General features: G+C 49.0%; 1 protein-coding gene across 1 annotated transcript in view; it reads right to left on the bottom strand.

The window, feature by feature from the left end:
* The window catches only part of LOC140069225 (NACHT, LRR and PYD domains-containing protein 3-like), a 185,768-nt gene that overhangs the window by 12,138 nt on the left and 155,888 nt on the right, over positions 1 to 17,742 (bottom strand). Inside the window, exons 2-3 of the mRNA XM_072114684.1 lie at positions 13,757 to 13,920; positions 11,412 to 11,583 (exon numbers count right to left, since the gene is read on the bottom strand). Of these exons, the coding sequence (XP_071970785.1) occupies positions 11,412 to 11,583; positions 13,757 to 13,920 (336 nt within the window). The remainder of the gene's footprint in view (positions 1 to 11,411; positions 11,584 to 13,756; positions 13,921 to 17,742) is intronic.

Below are 17,742 nucleotides of genomic sequence, written 5' to 3'. Positions count from 1 at the left end.
GGGCAACGCGAGAGGACAACAACAGCCAAGAGGAGGAAGCAGGGCAACGTGAGGGGACAACACCAACCAAGAGGAGGAAGCAGGGCAATGTGAGAGGACAACAACAGCCAAGAGGAGGAAGCAGGACAACGTGAGAGGCAACAACAACCAAGAGGAGGAAGCAGGACAACGTGAGAGGCAACAACAACCAAGAGGAGGAAGCAGGGCAACGTGAGAGGACAACACCAGCCAACAGGAGGAAGCAGGGCAACGAGAGAGGACAACAACAGCCAAGAGGAGGAAGCAGGGCAACGTGAGAGGACAACACCAACCAAGAAGAGGAAGCAGGACAACGTGAGAGGACAACAACAGCAGCCAAGAGGAGGAAGCAGGGCAACGTGAGAGGACAACAACAGCCAAGAGGAGGAAGCAGGACAACATGAGAGAGACAACAACAGCCAAGAGGAGGGAGCAGGACAACGTGAGAGGACAACACCAGCCAAGAGGAGGAAGCAGGACAGCGTGAGAGGACAACAACAGCCAAGAGGAGGAAGCAGGGCAACGTGAGAGAGACAACAACAGCCAAGAGAAGGAAACAGGGCAACGTGAGAGGACAACAACAGCCAAGAGGAGGAAGCAGGGCAACGTGAGAGAGACAACAACAGCCAAGAGAAGGAAACAGGGCAACGTGAGAGGACAACACCAGCCAAGAGGAGGAAGCAGGGCAACGTGAGAGGACAACAACAGCCAAGAGGAGGAAGCAGGGCAACGTGAGAGGACAACAACAGCAGACAAGAGGAGGAAGCAGGACAGCGTGAGAGGACAACAACAGCCAAGAGGAGGGAGCAGGACAACGTGAGAGGACAACACCAGCCAAGAGGAGGAAGCAGGACAGCGTGAGAGGACAACAACAGCCAAGAGGAGGAAGCAGGGCAACGTGAGAGAGACAACAACAGCCAAGAGAAGGAAACAGGGCAACGTGAGAGGACAACAACAGCCAAGAGGAGGAAGCAGGGCAACGTGAGAGAGACAACAACAGCCAAGAGAAGGAAACAGGGCAACGTGAGAGGACAACAACAGCCAAGAGGAGGAAGCAGGGCAACGTGAGAGGACAACACCAGCCAAGAGAAGGAAACAGGGCAACGTGAGAGGACAACAACAGCCAAGAGGAGGAAGCAGGGCAACGTGAGAGGACAACAACAGCAGACAAGAGGAGGAAGCAGGACAACGTGAGAGAGACAACACCAGCCAAGAGGAGGGAGCACGGCAACGTGAGAGGACAACAACAGCAGACAAGAGGAGGAAGCAGGACAACGTGAGAGGACATGTCATATCTGCTGGAAGGGACACCGCGTCTTCTGGTCCTTCTATACTGCATGCTGACAATGCTAGCGGCCCTCCCCGAGTTTCTGCGCGCCTCCACGCTGGGTCTGCAGCGAGTTACCCCTGCTGCATGCGCGGGGCAGCGGGCATCCAAGGCGCATGCACCTTAGGGAATTTAAAGATGTCGGTCTTCTGAATCAGCCTGGGTTCCTGCTCCTATGGGATTCTGGGGGCAGATCTCAGGCTGCATAAATTGGATCTGGACCTTCCACCTGTGCAGTGTTTGTCCTTCTGGAACCTACATCTGCTGGATTCCTGGTCTCCTGTAGCATTGTTTGCTTCACCCTGGTATTGTATTCACCAGTTAGGTTACTCTCCCTCGTCTAGTGGTTTGACCTTGACGTACCCTCTGGTGTGACCCGGCGGTTTTGCTTACCCTTCTATGTTCAGTGTCTGTACATCTTTAGTTCTCTTTCCTCGTGTCTGCTTTAGTTTCTTAAGCTGTCTTGAACCCCGCTTGTTTCATCCTTGTTCGTCCTTTTTTTTCCCTCTGTCTGAATACTATCCTACACAGCAGTTTTTCTGTCCGTATCACCTGACAACGGCTGACAGACCTAATTGGGTTCTCTCACCTCCCGGGGCCTTGCAGGGTAGATAGGAGGTTCCTGCGGCAGAGGCTCCCTACCTTCAAGGGGGTTTCTGCCTTGTTGGTAGATCAGCACAGGGTTAGTTCGCCCTCATGCTCCGTTCTGTCAGCCTGCATTAAGTCTCTGTGGTAGTTTTGTGTACAGTATTCCAGACGTGAGTTTTCCGAACAGAAACAAACACTTGCCCATAACTGGTCTGCATCTTGGATTCGACCAGCGACTTTTACTCCTCCTATGGAGCCTTTGTCAGCAGTGGTCTCCCAGGTTCAGACCTTGACTCAGCTGGTGCAGGATCCTCTCCCTGAGTCCCGGGAGGGGTGTAAACTTTATTTTTCTTTACGGCCTCACTCATCTGGCACTGAGACACAGAGGGTGGGTGTAGTCATCTCTCTTCTGCGTGGTGACACGAAAAACTTGGGTTTTTTGCTTTCCCCTCTGAGTCTCCTTTTTGCTCATCTGTTGACGCTTTTTTTTTCTGGTCTTGGACAGATCTATGACAAACCAGACCATTGCGCTCTTGCTGTCTCTCATATTCAATCTCTGTGACAAGGTAAAACAACAGAGGAGTACTGTGCTGCCTTCCGACAGAACATGACGGACTCAGGTGGAATAATCTGACCCTCAAGGATCAGTTTTTGACTGGCGTCTCTGACCGTGTTAGTGACCTGTTACTAGCCCATGCAGAACCAGGGACTCTGAATGAAGCTATGACTCTTGTCGTTCGGGCTGACCGACGTTTAAGGTCCAGACGATCACCACAACGTTCTCCAGTCCGACCATCGGCCCACAGGCTATCCTCTAGTCCAGTGATTTTCAACATTTTTTGAGCCGCGGCACACTTTTTATACTTAGAAAATCCTGGGGCACACCACCAACCAAAATAGCACAAAATCACACTAAAACAGTCATAAAAGGCCTCCCTTTACTAATTAAAAACCCCTAGCGCCCTCACTTTACTAATAAAAACCTCTAGTGGCCCCCCTTTACTAATCAAAAGCCCCTAGCGGTCTCCCTTTACTAATTAAAAGACCCTAGCGGCCTCCCTTTACTAATTAAAAGGCCCTAGCGGCCTCCCTTTACTAATTAAAAGCCCCTAGAGGCCCCCCTTTACTAATCAAAAGCCCCTAGCGGCCTCCCTTTACTAATTAAAAGACCCTAGCGGCCCCCCTTTACTAATTAAAAGGCCCTAGCGGCCTCCCTTTACTAATTAAAAGGCCCTAGAGGCCTCCCTTTACTAATTAAAAGGCCCTAGAGGCCCCCCTTTACTAATTAAAAGACCCTAGCGGCCTCCCTTTACTAATTAAAAGACCCTAGCGGCCCCCCTTTACTAATTAAAAGGCCCTAGCGGCCTCCCTTTACTAATTAAAAGGCCCTAGAGACCTCCTTTTACTAATTAAAAGGCCCTAGCGGCCTCCCTTTACTAATTAAAAGGCCCTAGCGGCCTCCCTTTACTAATTAAAAGGCCCTAGAGACCTCCCTTTACTAATTAAAAGGTCCTAGAGACCTCCCTTAACTAATAAAAAGCCCCAGCCTCCCTTTACTAATAAAAAAAAGACCTTAGCTTCCTTCCTTATACAAATAATAACCTTATATACTTACCCTTGATGTCTTCTTCCGCGTAACTTCTCTCCTAATGGCGATCCGCCCATCTTCTGTAGCTCCTGCACCGCACGCCTCTGGTCACGTGACATGGGCCGCGCGGTGCAGGAGCTACAGAAGATGGGCGGATCGCCGGCGCGGGGGGTTGGAGGTAAGTATGGGGGCAGAATCACGGGGGCGCGGCGGCAGAGCTACACAGGGGCTCCCCGCGGCACACTCAACCATTTGTCGCGGCACACAGGTTGAAAATCACTGCTCTAGTCCAACCTATGGAGGTCGACAATGTTGCTGCAGGTCAGAGGAGAACCCAACGTTGGAGACTACGACTATGTTTCAATTGCGGCAGTTCCGAACATCTGCTTAACGCCTGTCCGAAGAAGCCACAGCAGGAAAACTTCCGCTCCTAGGCTGTGATCGGGAGAGCAGACTAGGAGCTCAGGTACTCCCTGTAAAATCTAGATTGCTATTGCCTTGTATAGTTAAGTCCCAAGTGGCCTCAGTTCTTGGTCAGGCCCTTTTGGATTCCGGTTCTGCTGCAAACTTCATTGATTTTGTGTCTGAACTGGTTCCGTTATCTGTTCCTATACAGGTGTCTGGTGTGGATTCAACCCCCCTACAAACGGGACTGGTCAAATTCCGCACTTTGCAGGTTAAACTAATAATTGGTAATATTCATGAAGAAATGTGTTCATTTTTTGTGCTGAAAAATTTAACTGTAAACGTGGTTCTGGGTTTGCCCTGGTTACAGACTCACAACCCAGAAATAAACTGGGAAACATTAGAATTGGTCAGATGGAGTCCCCGGTGCAAGGACCATTTGACTAAAGTTACACTACAGTCTGTGGAGACAAAGAGCCCTAAACTCCCAGACTTTCTCTCCAATTTCTCTGATGTATTTTCCAAACCCCTGTCACAGGTTCTCCCTCCTCACAGGGACTTTGAATGTAAGATTGACCTTCTCCCTGATGCTAAGTTGCCTAAGGGCTGAATTTATAACCTGTCTGTACCTGAGCGTGAGTCTTTGAAAACTTACATTGACGAGAGTCTGGCCATTGGCCATATTCGTCCCTCTGAGTTACCCACTGGAGCTGGGTTCTTTTTTGTAGAAAAGAAAGATGGCCGCTTACGGCCTTGTATAGACTACCGGGAGTTAAACAAGATAACGGTGAGCAGATCAGGAATCCGGGGAAGAGGTCCAATCAGGTCTATGGGGCTCAGGTCTTTTCCAAGTTAGATCTCCGGGGAGCTTACAATTTGGTCCGAATCCGGGAGGTAGACGAGTGGAAAACCCGCTTTTAATACACCCTTAGGGCATTTAGAATACCTGGTCATGCCTTTTTGTCTGAGTAATGCCCCAGCGGTTTTTCAAGGGTTTATGAATTCTATTTTTATTACTTGATTGGTGTTTTCATGGTGGTGTATCTTGATGATATTTTGTTTTTTTCCTCAGATCTGGCTGCACACCAGGAGCACCTTCGCCTTGTACTGTCCCGCTTACGTAAAAATAACCTTTTTGCCAAGTTGGAAAAATTTATTTTTTGTGTGCAAAAGGTTTCCTTTCTGGGCTATGTGGTTACTCCCTCAGATGTTCAGATGGATCCGAATAAGATTCAGGCACTCACAGATTGGGTCCGACCCACAAACCTTAAGGCCCTACAACGATTCCTAGGTTTTGATAATTATTACAGGAACTTTATTAAAGACTTTTCGGTGATTGCCAAACCGTTGACGGATCTTACTCGTAAGGGGGCTGACCCAAGTGATTGGTCACCCGCAGCCTACTCTGCATTTGAAAGGCTAAAGGAAGCTTTCTCTACAGCTCCGGTCTTAGTGCAACCAGACCTTACTCAACCCTTTATTGTAGAAGTAGATGCCTCTGAGGTTGGCATGGGAGCAGTATTGTCTCAAGGACCTGCTACCCTCACCAAACTCCGACCTTGTGCGTTCTTCTCCGGGAAGTTCTTCTCCTGTGAGAGAAATCATGATATTGGCAACCGTGAGCTCCTTGCCGTAACGTGGGCGTTTGAAGCTTAGCGACACTTTCTGGAAGGAGCCCATAATCCAATCACTGTGGTCACGGACCATAAAAACCTGGTCTATCTTGACACAGCGAAACGCCTGAATGCTCGACAGGCCAGGTGGGCCCTGTTCTTCTCACGTTTTGATTTTGTAGTCACCTACCGGCCTGGGTCTAACAATGTGAAGGCAGAGGCCTTGTCCCGTAGTTTTGGTACCCCCGAGCCCGGAACTGAAAACATCCTTCCACCAGGGATTGTGTTGGCAGTGGTCTCCTCCCACCTCTCCTCCCAAATTCTTGCTAGTCAAAATTCCGCTCCTGAAGACCTTCCGGAAGGCAAATTATTTGTACCACTTACCTGTCAATTGAGAGTGTTGGAGGAGACGCACTGCTCTGTTCTGGCAGGACATCCAGGAATTCTGGGTACCCAGGAGCTTCTTAAAAGGAGTTACTGGTGGCCTCGGATGTCCGACAACATCAAAGCATTTGTTCAAGCCTGCCAGGTCTGTGCGCAGGGAAAGACTCCCAGGAGACGGCCTGAGGGTCCTCTTCTCCCGCTCCCAGTGCCAACTAGGCCATGGACTAATATCTCAATGGATTTTATTACGGATTTACCACCCTCTCAGGGAAATACTGTCATTTGGGTGGTGGTAGACCGTTTTTCTAAAATGGGACATTTCATCCCGTTAAAAAAGTTGCCTGCAGCAGAGGAGTTAGCCGAACTCTTCATCCAAAATATTGTACGTCTTCCTGGTATACCCGAGGACATTGTGTCTGATAGGGGTGTATAATTTGTATCCAGATTCTGGCAAGGTTTTTTGCCAGGTAGGAGGTAAACTTGTCTTTTTCCTCAGCTTTTCACCCTGAGACTAACGGGCAGAGAGAATGAATCAAGAGTTAATTCAATAAACTCTTCGTCTCGGACTGCCAGGCCAAGTGGGAGGAATTCCTTCCTTTAGCTGAGTTCGCTATTAATAAACACTCTAGTTCCTCTACTCATGTGTCTCCTTTCTATTGTAATTAAGGTTTTCATCCTCGGTTTTTTTTTTTCCTCTGTCCCGGCTTTAGATGTACCCCGTGCTGAGTCCATAACATCTAGTTTGCGCAAGCTATGGTTACAGGTCCAGCAGTGTTTACTAAGGGCACAAACTCAGATGGTCAACCAGACTCAGAAAAAACGCGCTATTTCTGATCCTTTTGCGGTGGGGGATAAGGTCTTACTTTCTACAAGAAACCTAAAATTGAAAGTTTCTTCTTTAAAATTTGCTCCCAGGTTTGTTGCCCTTTCGTTGTTTCTCAGGTCATTAATCCAGTTTCTTTTAAGATTTCTCTTCCTACAGGGCGGCGGGTGCACAGACCTTTACCAGAATGTAATGACCCCCTTAGGAATATGTGGGGGAAGGGAAGGACAGGATAGCTACATTTGGGATATCCTCCTTTAACCCCTTCCCACCGCAGCCTGTTTTCATTTTTGTGTTTTAATTTTTTACTCCCCACCTTCAAAAATCTATAACTTTTATTTTTCCCACATCCAAAGCTGTGTGAGGGCTTGTTTTCTGCGTAGCAAATTGCACTTCAAAATGGTGTTATATAACACGGGGGACACCTGTATACAACACCTGATAACACGGGGGACACCTGTATACAACACCTGATAACACGGGGGACACCTGTATACAACACCTGATAACACGGGGGACACCTGTATACAACACCTGACAACACGGGGGTGCACCTGTATACAACACCTGACAACACAGGGGACACCTGTATATAACACCTGATAACACCTGTATACAACACCTGATAACACGGGGGTGCACCTGTATACAACACCTGATAACACGGGGGACACCTGTATACAACACCTGATAACACGGGGGACACCTGTATACAACACCTGATAACACCTGTATACAACACCTGATAACACGGGGGACACCTGTATACAACACCTGATAACACGGGGGTGCACCTGTATACAACACCTGATAACACGGGGGTGCACCTGTATACAACACCTGACAACACGGGGGTGCACCTGTATACAACACCTGACAACACGGGGGTGCACCTGTATACAACACGGGGGTGCACCTGTATACAACACCTGACAACACGGGGGTGCACCTGTATACAACACCTGACAACACGGGGGTGCACCTGTATACAACACCTGACAACACGGGGGTGCACCTGTATACAACACCTGACAACACGGGGGTGCACCTGTATACAACACCTGACAACACGGGGGTGCACCTGTATACAACACCTGACAACACAGGGGACACCTGTATATAACACCTGATAACACAGGGGACACCTGTATATAACACCTGATAACACAGGGGACACCTGTATATAACACCTGATAACACAGGGGACACCTGTATATAACACCTGATAACACAGGGGACACCTGTATATAACACCTGATAACACAGGGGACACCTGTATATAACACCTGATAACACAGGGGACACCTGTATATAACACCTGATAACACGGGGGACACCAGTATATAACACCTGATAACACGGGGGACACCTGTATATAACACCTGATAACACGGGGGACACCTGTATATAACACCTGACAACACGGGGGACACCTGTATATAACACCTGACAACACGGGGGTGCACATTTCACAAAAGCCTTCTTAAACGGTATATCGAGCCAGTAATACCTCTTCCTGATCGTCCTTCTCCGTCAGTTGTGGACGGTAACGAGGAGTTAGAAGTAGAAAGAATCATCAATTCCAGATTTGCTGGTAATTCCCTGCAGTATCTGGTACATTGGAAGGGTTTTGGTCCGGAGGAGAGGTCCTGGGTTTCAGCTAAAGATCTGCATGCTCCTCGGTCAGAATGTTTCATCAGACCTATCCTCAGAAACCGTCTTTTCGTTCTAGGGGTCCGAAGGCCCCCCGGTCAGGAAGGGGGGGGGGTTACTGTCAGATCCGCTGGAAAGGACACCCAGTCTACACTGCATGCTGACAATGCTAGCGGTCCTCCCCAAATTTCTGCGCTGGCTCCGCCCCCGGTCCGCAGCGAGTTAACCCTGCTGCACGTGCCTGGCAGCGGGCATCCAGGACGCGTGCGCCTTAGGGAATTTAAAGATGTCTGTCTTCTGAATCAGCCTGGGTTCCTGCTCCTATGGGATTCTGGGGGCAGATCTCAGGCTGCATAAATTGGATCTGGACCTTCCACCTGTGCAGTGTTTGTCCTTCTGGAACCTACAGCTGCTGTATTCCTGGTCTCCTGTAGCATTGTTTGCCTCACCCTGGTATTGTATTCACCAGTTAGGTTACTCTCCCTCGTCTAGTGGTTTGACCTTGACGTACCCACTGGTGTGACCCGGCGGTTTTGCTTACCCTTCTATGTTCAGTGTCTGTACATCTTTAGTTCTCTTTCCTCGTGTCTGCTTTGGTTTCTTATGCTGTCTTGAACCCCGCTTGTTTCATCCTTGATTCCTCCTGTTTTTTCCCTCTGTCTGAATACTGTCCTAACGCGCACACTGCAGTTTTTCTGTCTGTATCTCCTCACTGCGGCTGACAGAGATATTTGGGTTCCTCTCACCTCCCAGGGCCTTGCAGGGTAGTTAGAAGGTTCCTGCGGCAGAGGCTCCCTACCTGCAAGGGGGTTTCTGCCTTGGTAGGGTCTAGTTGGAAGATCAGCACAGGGTTAGTTCGCCCTCTTGCAACGTTCTGTCAGCCTGCACTCAGTCTACGTGGTAGTTTTGTGTACAGTATTCCAGACGCGATTTTTCCTAACAGGACAACAACAACCAAGAGGAGGAAGCAGGGCAACGTGAGAGGACAACACCAGCCAAGAGGAGGAAGCAGGGCAACGTGAGAGGACAACACCAGCCAAGAGGAGGAAGCAGAGCAACGTGAGAGGACAACACCAGCCAAGAGGAGGAAGCAGGGCAACGTGAGAGGACAACAACAGCCAAGAGGAGGAAGCAGGACAACGTGAGAGGACAACAACAGCCAAGAGGAGGAAGCAGGGCAACGTGAGAGGACAACAGCCAAGAGGAGGAAGCAGGACAACGTGAGAGGACAACAACAGCCAAGAGGAGAAAGCAGGGCAACGTGAGAGGACAACAACAGCCAAGAGGAGGAAGCAGGGCAATGTGAGAGGACAACACCAGCCAAGAGGAGGAAGCAGGACAATGTGAGAGGACAACAACAGCCAAGAGGAGGAAGCAGGACAACACCAGCCAAGAGGAGGAAGCAGGACAATGTGAGAGGACAACAACAGCCAAGAGGAGGAAGCAGGACAACGTGAGAGGACAACAACAGCCAAGAGGAGGAAGCAGGACAATGTGAGAGGACAACACCAGCCAAGAGGAGGAAGCAGGGCAACGTGAGAGGACAACACCAGCCAAGAGGAGGAAGCAGGGCAACGTGAGAGGACAACAACAGCCAAGAGGAGGAAGCAGGACAACGTGAGAGGACAACAACAGCCAAGAGGAGGAAGCAGGGCAACGTGAGAGGACAACACCAGCCAAGAGGAGGAAGCAGGACAACGTGAGAGGACAACACCAGCCAACAGGAGGAAGCAGGGCAACGTGAGAGAGACAACAGACACCAAGAGGAGGAAGCAGGGCAACGTGAGAGGACAACAGCCAAGAGGAGGAAGCAGGACAACGTGAGAGGACAACAACAGCCAAGAGGAGGAAGCAGGACAACGTGAGAGGACAACAACAGCCAAGAGGAGGAAGCAGGGCAATGTGAGAGGACAACACCAGCCAAGAGGAGGAAGCAGGACAATGTGAGAGGACAACACCAGCCAAGAGGAGGAAGCAGGACAACACCAGCCAAGAGGAGGAAGCAGGACAACGTGAGAGGACAACACCAGCCAAGAGGAGGAAGCAGGACAACGTGAGAGGACAACACCAGCCAAGAGGAGGAAGCAGGGCAACGTGAGAGGACAACACCAGCCAAGAGGAGGAAGCAGGACAATGTGAGAGGACAACAACAGCCAAGAGGAGGAAGCAGGGCAACGTGAGAGGACAACAACAGCCAAGAGGAGGAAGCAGGACAATGTGAGAGGACAACAACAGCCAAGAGGAGGGAGCAGGACAACGTGAGAGGATGACAACAGCCAAGAGGAGGGAGCAGGACAACGTGAGAGGATGACAACAGCCAAGAGGAGGAAGCAGGGCAACGTGAGAGGACAACAACAACCAAGAGGAGGAAGCAGGGCAACGAGAGAGGACAACACCAGCCAAGAGGAGGAAGCAGGACAACGTTAGAGACACAATCAGATCTATCCATATATTTCCTGGTCCTCAGCTTCATATCAGGGCTGGGCACCGCTACAAACTATCGCCTGATGCCGGTCACTATTAGGAGCTTGATGGGCTTAGCGAGGCAGAAGGGGGCATATGGATTTGGGGTATGGTCACAGCTGAAACTGCTGCACAACCTTGCTATGACAATTTGCTTTTTAGAATTATAAATTCTGAGCAAATATAATTTTTATATATTTTATATAATTCTTGGTGAATAATTCTGAGAATGTATTAGATATGTTTTTTCTGCAGAGAGTAAATGGTTAATATGTGATCACATCTGATGAGGAATGTAAGATCCACAATCTGATTACATTATTCCCATCCCAGGACAATTATTAACAGATAAAAAAGCTGCACAAAGTCTCTATAGTTATTGCTCTGTGAGATAAGAGTGTTAGTCCTTTGTATATTACACGTTGCTCCATCTGTACATTTATACACTGCGGAGAATGACTGATCCAGTGCAGAGATCTGTATTACTGAGGTCATTGTACATGATGAGCCCCGGATATGATGGGTGACACATGTCATACACAATGTTACCTCTGTGGCCGAGCTCCTCCAGTACAGCGTCCAGGACCGGGGAACCGTGATCCTTCCGTAATGCATGAAGACTGACCCACAATGTTATCACAGCTTCTGCTCCTCTACAGAAAATATCCTGGAGGAAATCCCAGGCCAAGATTTTTCTATCATGTTCTAGATCCTTGTATTTCTAGAACACAAGAAAGGTTAGACATAAGGGTCATTATAGGATAAAGAATACAAAGGGTTAATATATACAGATATTTAATGGGGCACATTTATTCGTAGCTGCTGCGATCATGCGTCCAATTTCCTGCATCTGTCGCTTCCCCGCTCAGGTCCGCCGGAGTTCACCTTCTTCTTCCCGGTGTATGTGAGTGCATGATCTAGCTACACAATTTGAATTTTAAATTTCGCGGTTTGTCCGAATCAGTCAAGTTGTTCGACATCCACGTCCCCCGATTTGTGTCGCATGCAAGCCGGTGCCGATGCGCCACAATCTGGTTACGTGTGCCAAAAACTAGGGGAAGTTCAGGGCAAATAAAAAAAAAAACGCGCCTGAAATGCATCAAACGGACCCTTCGTAAATAACACCTGATAACACGGGGGACACCTGTATATAACACAGAGGACACCTGTATATAACACCTGTATATAACACAGGGGACACCTGTATATAACACCTGATAACACAGGAGACACCTGTATATAACAGCTGATAACACAGGGGACACCTGTATATAACACCTGATAACACGGGGGACACCTGTATATAACACAGAGGACACCTGTATATAACACCTGTATATAACACAGGGGACACCTGTATATAACACCTGATAACACAGGAGACACCTGTATATAACACCTGATAACACGGGGGACACCTGTATATAACACCTGATAACACGGGGGTCACCTGTATATAACACCTGATAACACGGGGGTCACCTGTATATAACACCTGATAACACGGGGGACACCTGTATATAACACCTGATAACACAGGGGACACCTGTATATAACACAGAGGACACCTGTATATAACACCTGTATATAACACAGGGGACACCTGTATATAACACCTGATAACACAGGAGACACCTGTATATAACAGCTGATAACACAGGAGACACCTGTATATAACACCTGATAACGCAGGGGACACCTGTATATAACACAGGGGACACCTGTATATAACACCTGATAACACAGGAGACACCTGTATATAACAGCTGATAACACAGGAGACACCTGTATATAACAGCTGATAACACAGGAGACACCTGTATATAACAGCTGATAACGCAGGGGACACCTGTATATAACACCTGATAACGCAGGGGACACCTGTATATAACACCTGATAACACTGGGGACACCTGTATATAACACCTGATAACACAGGGGACACCTGTATATAACACCTGATAACACAGGAGACACCTGTATATAACACCTGATAACGCAGGGGACACCTGTATATAACAACTGATAACACAGGGGACACCTGTATATAACACCTGATAACACTGGGGACACCTGTATATAACACCTGATAACACTGGGGACACCTGTATATAACACCTGATAATACAGGGGATATCTGTATATAACACCTGATAACACAGGGGACACCTGTATATAACACCTGATAATACAGGGGACACCTGTATATAACACCTGATAACACTGGGGACACCTGTATATAACACCTGGTAACACAGGAGACACCTGTATATAACACCTGATAACACAGGGGACACCTGTATATAACACCTGATAACACGGGGACACCTGTATATAACAGCTGATAACGCAGGGGACACCTGTATATAACACAGGGAACACCTGTATATAACACCTGATAACACACGAGACACCTGTATATAACACCTGATAACGCAGGGGACACCTGTATATAACACCTGATAACACAGGGAACACCTGTATATAACACCTGATAACACACGAGACACCTGTATATAACACCTGATAACGCAGGGGACACCTGTATATAACACCTGATAACACAGGGGACACCTGTATATAACACCTGATAACACAGGAGACACCTGTATATAACACCTGATAATACAGGGGACACCTGTATATAACACCTGATAAGACAGGGGACACCTGTATATAACACCTGGTAACACAGGAGACACCTGTATATAACACCTGATAACACAGGGGACACCTGTATATAACACCTGATAACACGGGGACACCTGTATATAACACCTGATAACACAGCGGACACCTGTATATAACACCTGATAACACAGGGGACACCTGTATATAACACCTGATAACACGGGGACACCTGTATATAACACCGGCACATCATGTTCTCTCACCTCCAGATCTGGGATATTTCGGGAGATCAGCTCATGTAGAAGTGATTGATTCCTCCAGTTCTCCACAATGTGGAACAGATCCTCCTGGAAAAATCCATACGTCATCCTCAGGACATGAGGTGGATAGTGACAAAGCTTCTGGTAAAACTTCCGGGTCTCAGCATCTGGAAATGAAGGAGACACAAGGATGAAATCTTCCAGGACATGTAGAGGGATGACAGCAATGGATATTAGTACAGTAATGTCATTGTGCAGCCAGGGGAACCCGGCACAGGCCAGGAAAGTTACTGGTATAGTATGAGCCGTAATATCATATACACAATACACAGATACCACTACAAGGACACAGTATGGAGGTAATATCCCCATCACTGCCTCCTGTATACATGTAATGTACATAACACACATATCATATACACAATACACAGATACCACTATAAGGACACAGTATGGAGGTAATATCCTCATCACTGCCCCCTGTATACATGTAATGTACATAACACACATATCATATACACAATACACAGATACCACTATAAGGACACAGTATGGAGGTAATATCCCCATCACTGCCTCCTGTATACATGTAATGTACATAACACACATATCATATACACAATACACAGATACCACTATAAGGACACAGTATGGAGGTAATATCCTCATCACTGCCCCCTGTATACATGTAATGTACATAACACACACATATCATATACACAATACACAGATACCACTATAAGGACACAGTATGGAGGTAATATCCCCATCACTGCCCCCTGTATACATGTAATGTACATAACACACACATATCATATACACAATACACAGATACCACTATAAGGACACAGTATGGAGGTAATATCCCCCATCACTGCCTCCTGTATACATGTAATGTACATAACACACATATCATATACACAATACACAGATACCACTATAAGGACACAGTATGGAGTGTGAGACACTGAAGGGGTTAACTGTGGATGGGCGGTATGTTTCCCCTAGGTTTTGCTTCTATGCAAGGCCTTAGTGCTGAGGTGGGTTTGTCCAGCACCTTGGACACAGGTGATGGGAACAGCCTAATTAGCCTGGATAAAATGACTCAGCAGAGTTGAGTGGGTTGTCTCTCTGTGAAAGGAGGCTGAGAGGACACAGCTCTGACCTGTGGGTCTGGAGCAGCCACATGATCTTTTGTTTAGTGTGAGCTAGTAGACTATTGTGTATAGTTAGCACCCTGACGGGTAGGTTTTCTTTTGTTTATGCAAATACCTGAATGTAAAGGCTGGTTTTATTTTGCTGCAATAAACGCAGGCGAGACCTGTTTGGACTGTACCCTGGTGTCCCTGTCTTGAACTGCATCCCAGCACCCCGCTACCACGGTCTCTACTGGGCCAAATCCCCACATATGGTGGAGGATGCGGGCAGTTCAAAAGACATACACCTGGAAGGCTTGATACATCCTGCAACAGTGCATGGCCTGGCTGAAAGCATCAGGCAAATTGCAGGATACAGCCAAGATGGAGGACTTTATTAAATACCTGCAAGAGGAGGCCAGAGCTAATCGGCAGCAGCAGCAGGAAGAGTCCCAGGCTAATCGGCAGCTGCAGCAAGCCATGCTCCAGCAGCAGGAGGAGAGGTCCCGTCAGCAGCAAGCCATGTTCCAGCTGCAGGAGGAGAGGTCCCGCCAGCAGCAGGAAGAATCCCGAGCCATGTTCCAGCTGATGATGGAGAAGATTTCTGGCATTATGGCAGCACCGCAAGCGACGACTACTGAGGGGTCCCATACTGGTCTGCAAGGGTACCCGGTTGTCCAGCATTCCGCACGGGCTGCAGTACAAAAGGCCTTACAAAAAATGGCGACGACCGACGACGTGGAGGCGTATCTCACTGTGTTCGAGCGAGTAGCTGAGCGAGAGGAGTTACCGGCTGAGCAGTGGGCAGATGTCCTGGCACCGTTCCTGACCGGCGAGTCGCAGAAGGCTTACTACGACCTGAGTGAAACGGAGGCCCGTAAGTACCCCCAGCTAAAGGCGGAGATTCTGGCTCGTCTTGGGGTCACCGTTCAAGTTCGCTCCAGCCGGGTCCACCAGTGGGCTTACTCAGAAAAATTACCCCCACGCTCCCAAATGCATGACCTAATCCATCTGGTCCGGAAGTGGCTACAACCAGAGGACTGCACCCCAGCACAGATGGTAGAGAGAGTGGTCCTCGACAAGTTCACCCGTTCTCTGCCCTCTCGGCTCCAGCGGTGGGTTGGACAGGCCGGTCCCACAAAAGCTGAGGAGCTTGTGTCCCTTGTAGAGAGGTATCGGGCTACGGAGGACCTTCTACTTACCTCTCCTACACGAAGCAGTGCCAGTGACAGGGTCACCAAACCAGCTGGTAAGACTGCTACTGCGGAAAAGGGGAGACATGTCAGGTTGGGAGGGGGTTCATTGGGGGGCGTGGATACCCCGAAACCCAGTGAGGCTCGTGACAGAGGTCATGGCCGTATCCAGTGCTGGCGGTGCCATGAAATGGGCCATATTGCTGCCAACTGTCCCCTGTCAGTGGAGCCAATGGACTGCAACCAGACCCGGCGAGTGTCACTGTTTGCCCGGCCAGTTCTGGCGGCAGAGTCAGTCACGGATGCAGAACCCCAAGTATGCATGGTCACAATTGGTGGTCACACAGTGGAAGCCTTGCTAGACTCAGGGAGTCTGGTCACCCTGGTGCGGGGAACTTTGGTTGATCCTGGACTATACAGTGGGCGGAGAGTGGGAGTGTTGTGTATACATGGGGACACTCGCGAATATCCCACTGCTGTCATCAACCTACATACCCCTTGTGGTACTGTTACCCATGAAGTGGGGGTGGTGGGGACCCTTTTTCATGAGGCTATTATCGGCAGGGACTTACCGGTGTTTTGGGACCTTTGGAGACGAAGACCCACCTCAGGTGCTGTTGCAGATAATGGACGTCAGGTATGTCCGGCCTTGGCCCCTGAACCCTTTGAGGCCGATGTACACACACCAGCAGTAGGGGTGACCCCATGTGATGAATTCTCTCCCCTAGAGGTCCTAGCTGGTGAGGTCGAGGGCCACGAGGAGGTGGCCGACATGCTGGACCTTGAGATTTCCCGTGACAATTTTGGGGCTGCACAGCTACAGGACCCTACCTTGGTTAAAGTACGGGAGAATGTCAAGGTGGTAAATGGGGTACTCCAAATACCAGGGGCTGATAAAATATACCCCCGAATGGTGATTATTGGGGAACTGTTGTACAGGGTCGACCAGATACGGGGTGAGGAGGTTGAGCAACTGGTAGTACCCCAATCTCACCGTAGGCTGGTGCTAGAGTTGGCACACAAACATGTGCTGGGAGGGCACTTAGGTGCTGAGAAGACCCGAGAGAGGATCCTGCAGCGATTTTTCTGGCCCGGGGTATGGGAGGAGGTAAACCGGTATTGTAGCTCCTGCCCTGAGTGTCAACTTACTGCCCCGGTCTCCCACTTCAGGAGTCCTTTGGTCCCGCTACCGATCATAGAAGTGCCCTTTGAACGGATTGCAATGGATCTGGTTGGCCCCATAGTCAAGTCCTCCAGGGGGCACCAATACATCCTAGTTATCCTGGACTACGCTACGCGGTATCCCGAGGCGATTCCATTAAGGAACACCTCCTCCAAAAATATTGCTAGGGAGCTGTTCCAGGTGTTCTCACGCACAGGCCTCCCCAAGGAAATCTTGACTGACCAGGGTACCCCATTCATGTCTAGGGTAATGAAGGAGATGTGCAAGTTACTACAGGTAAAACAGCTCCGCACCTCTGTGTATCATCCCCAGACAGATGGCCTGGTCGAGAGGTTTAATAAGACCTTGAAGGGGATGCTTAAGAGGGTGGTCAGCAAAGATGGGAAGGACTGGGATTGTTTGTTGCCCTATTTGATGTTTGCCATACGGGAAGTTCCCCAGTCCTCCACAGGTTTCTCACCCTTTGAGCTGTTATAT

This window comes from Engystomops pustulosus, chromosome 7 (assembly GCF_040894005.1).
Source record: "Engystomops pustulosus chromosome 7, aEngPut4.maternal, whole genome shotgun sequence".
Lineage (NCBI taxonomy): Eukaryota > Metazoa > Chordata > Amphibia > Anura > Leptodactylidae > Engystomops > Engystomops pustulosus.
The sequence above is the reverse complement of the archived record's forward strand: the minus strand, read 5'-3'. Positions and strand labels throughout refer to the sequence as shown.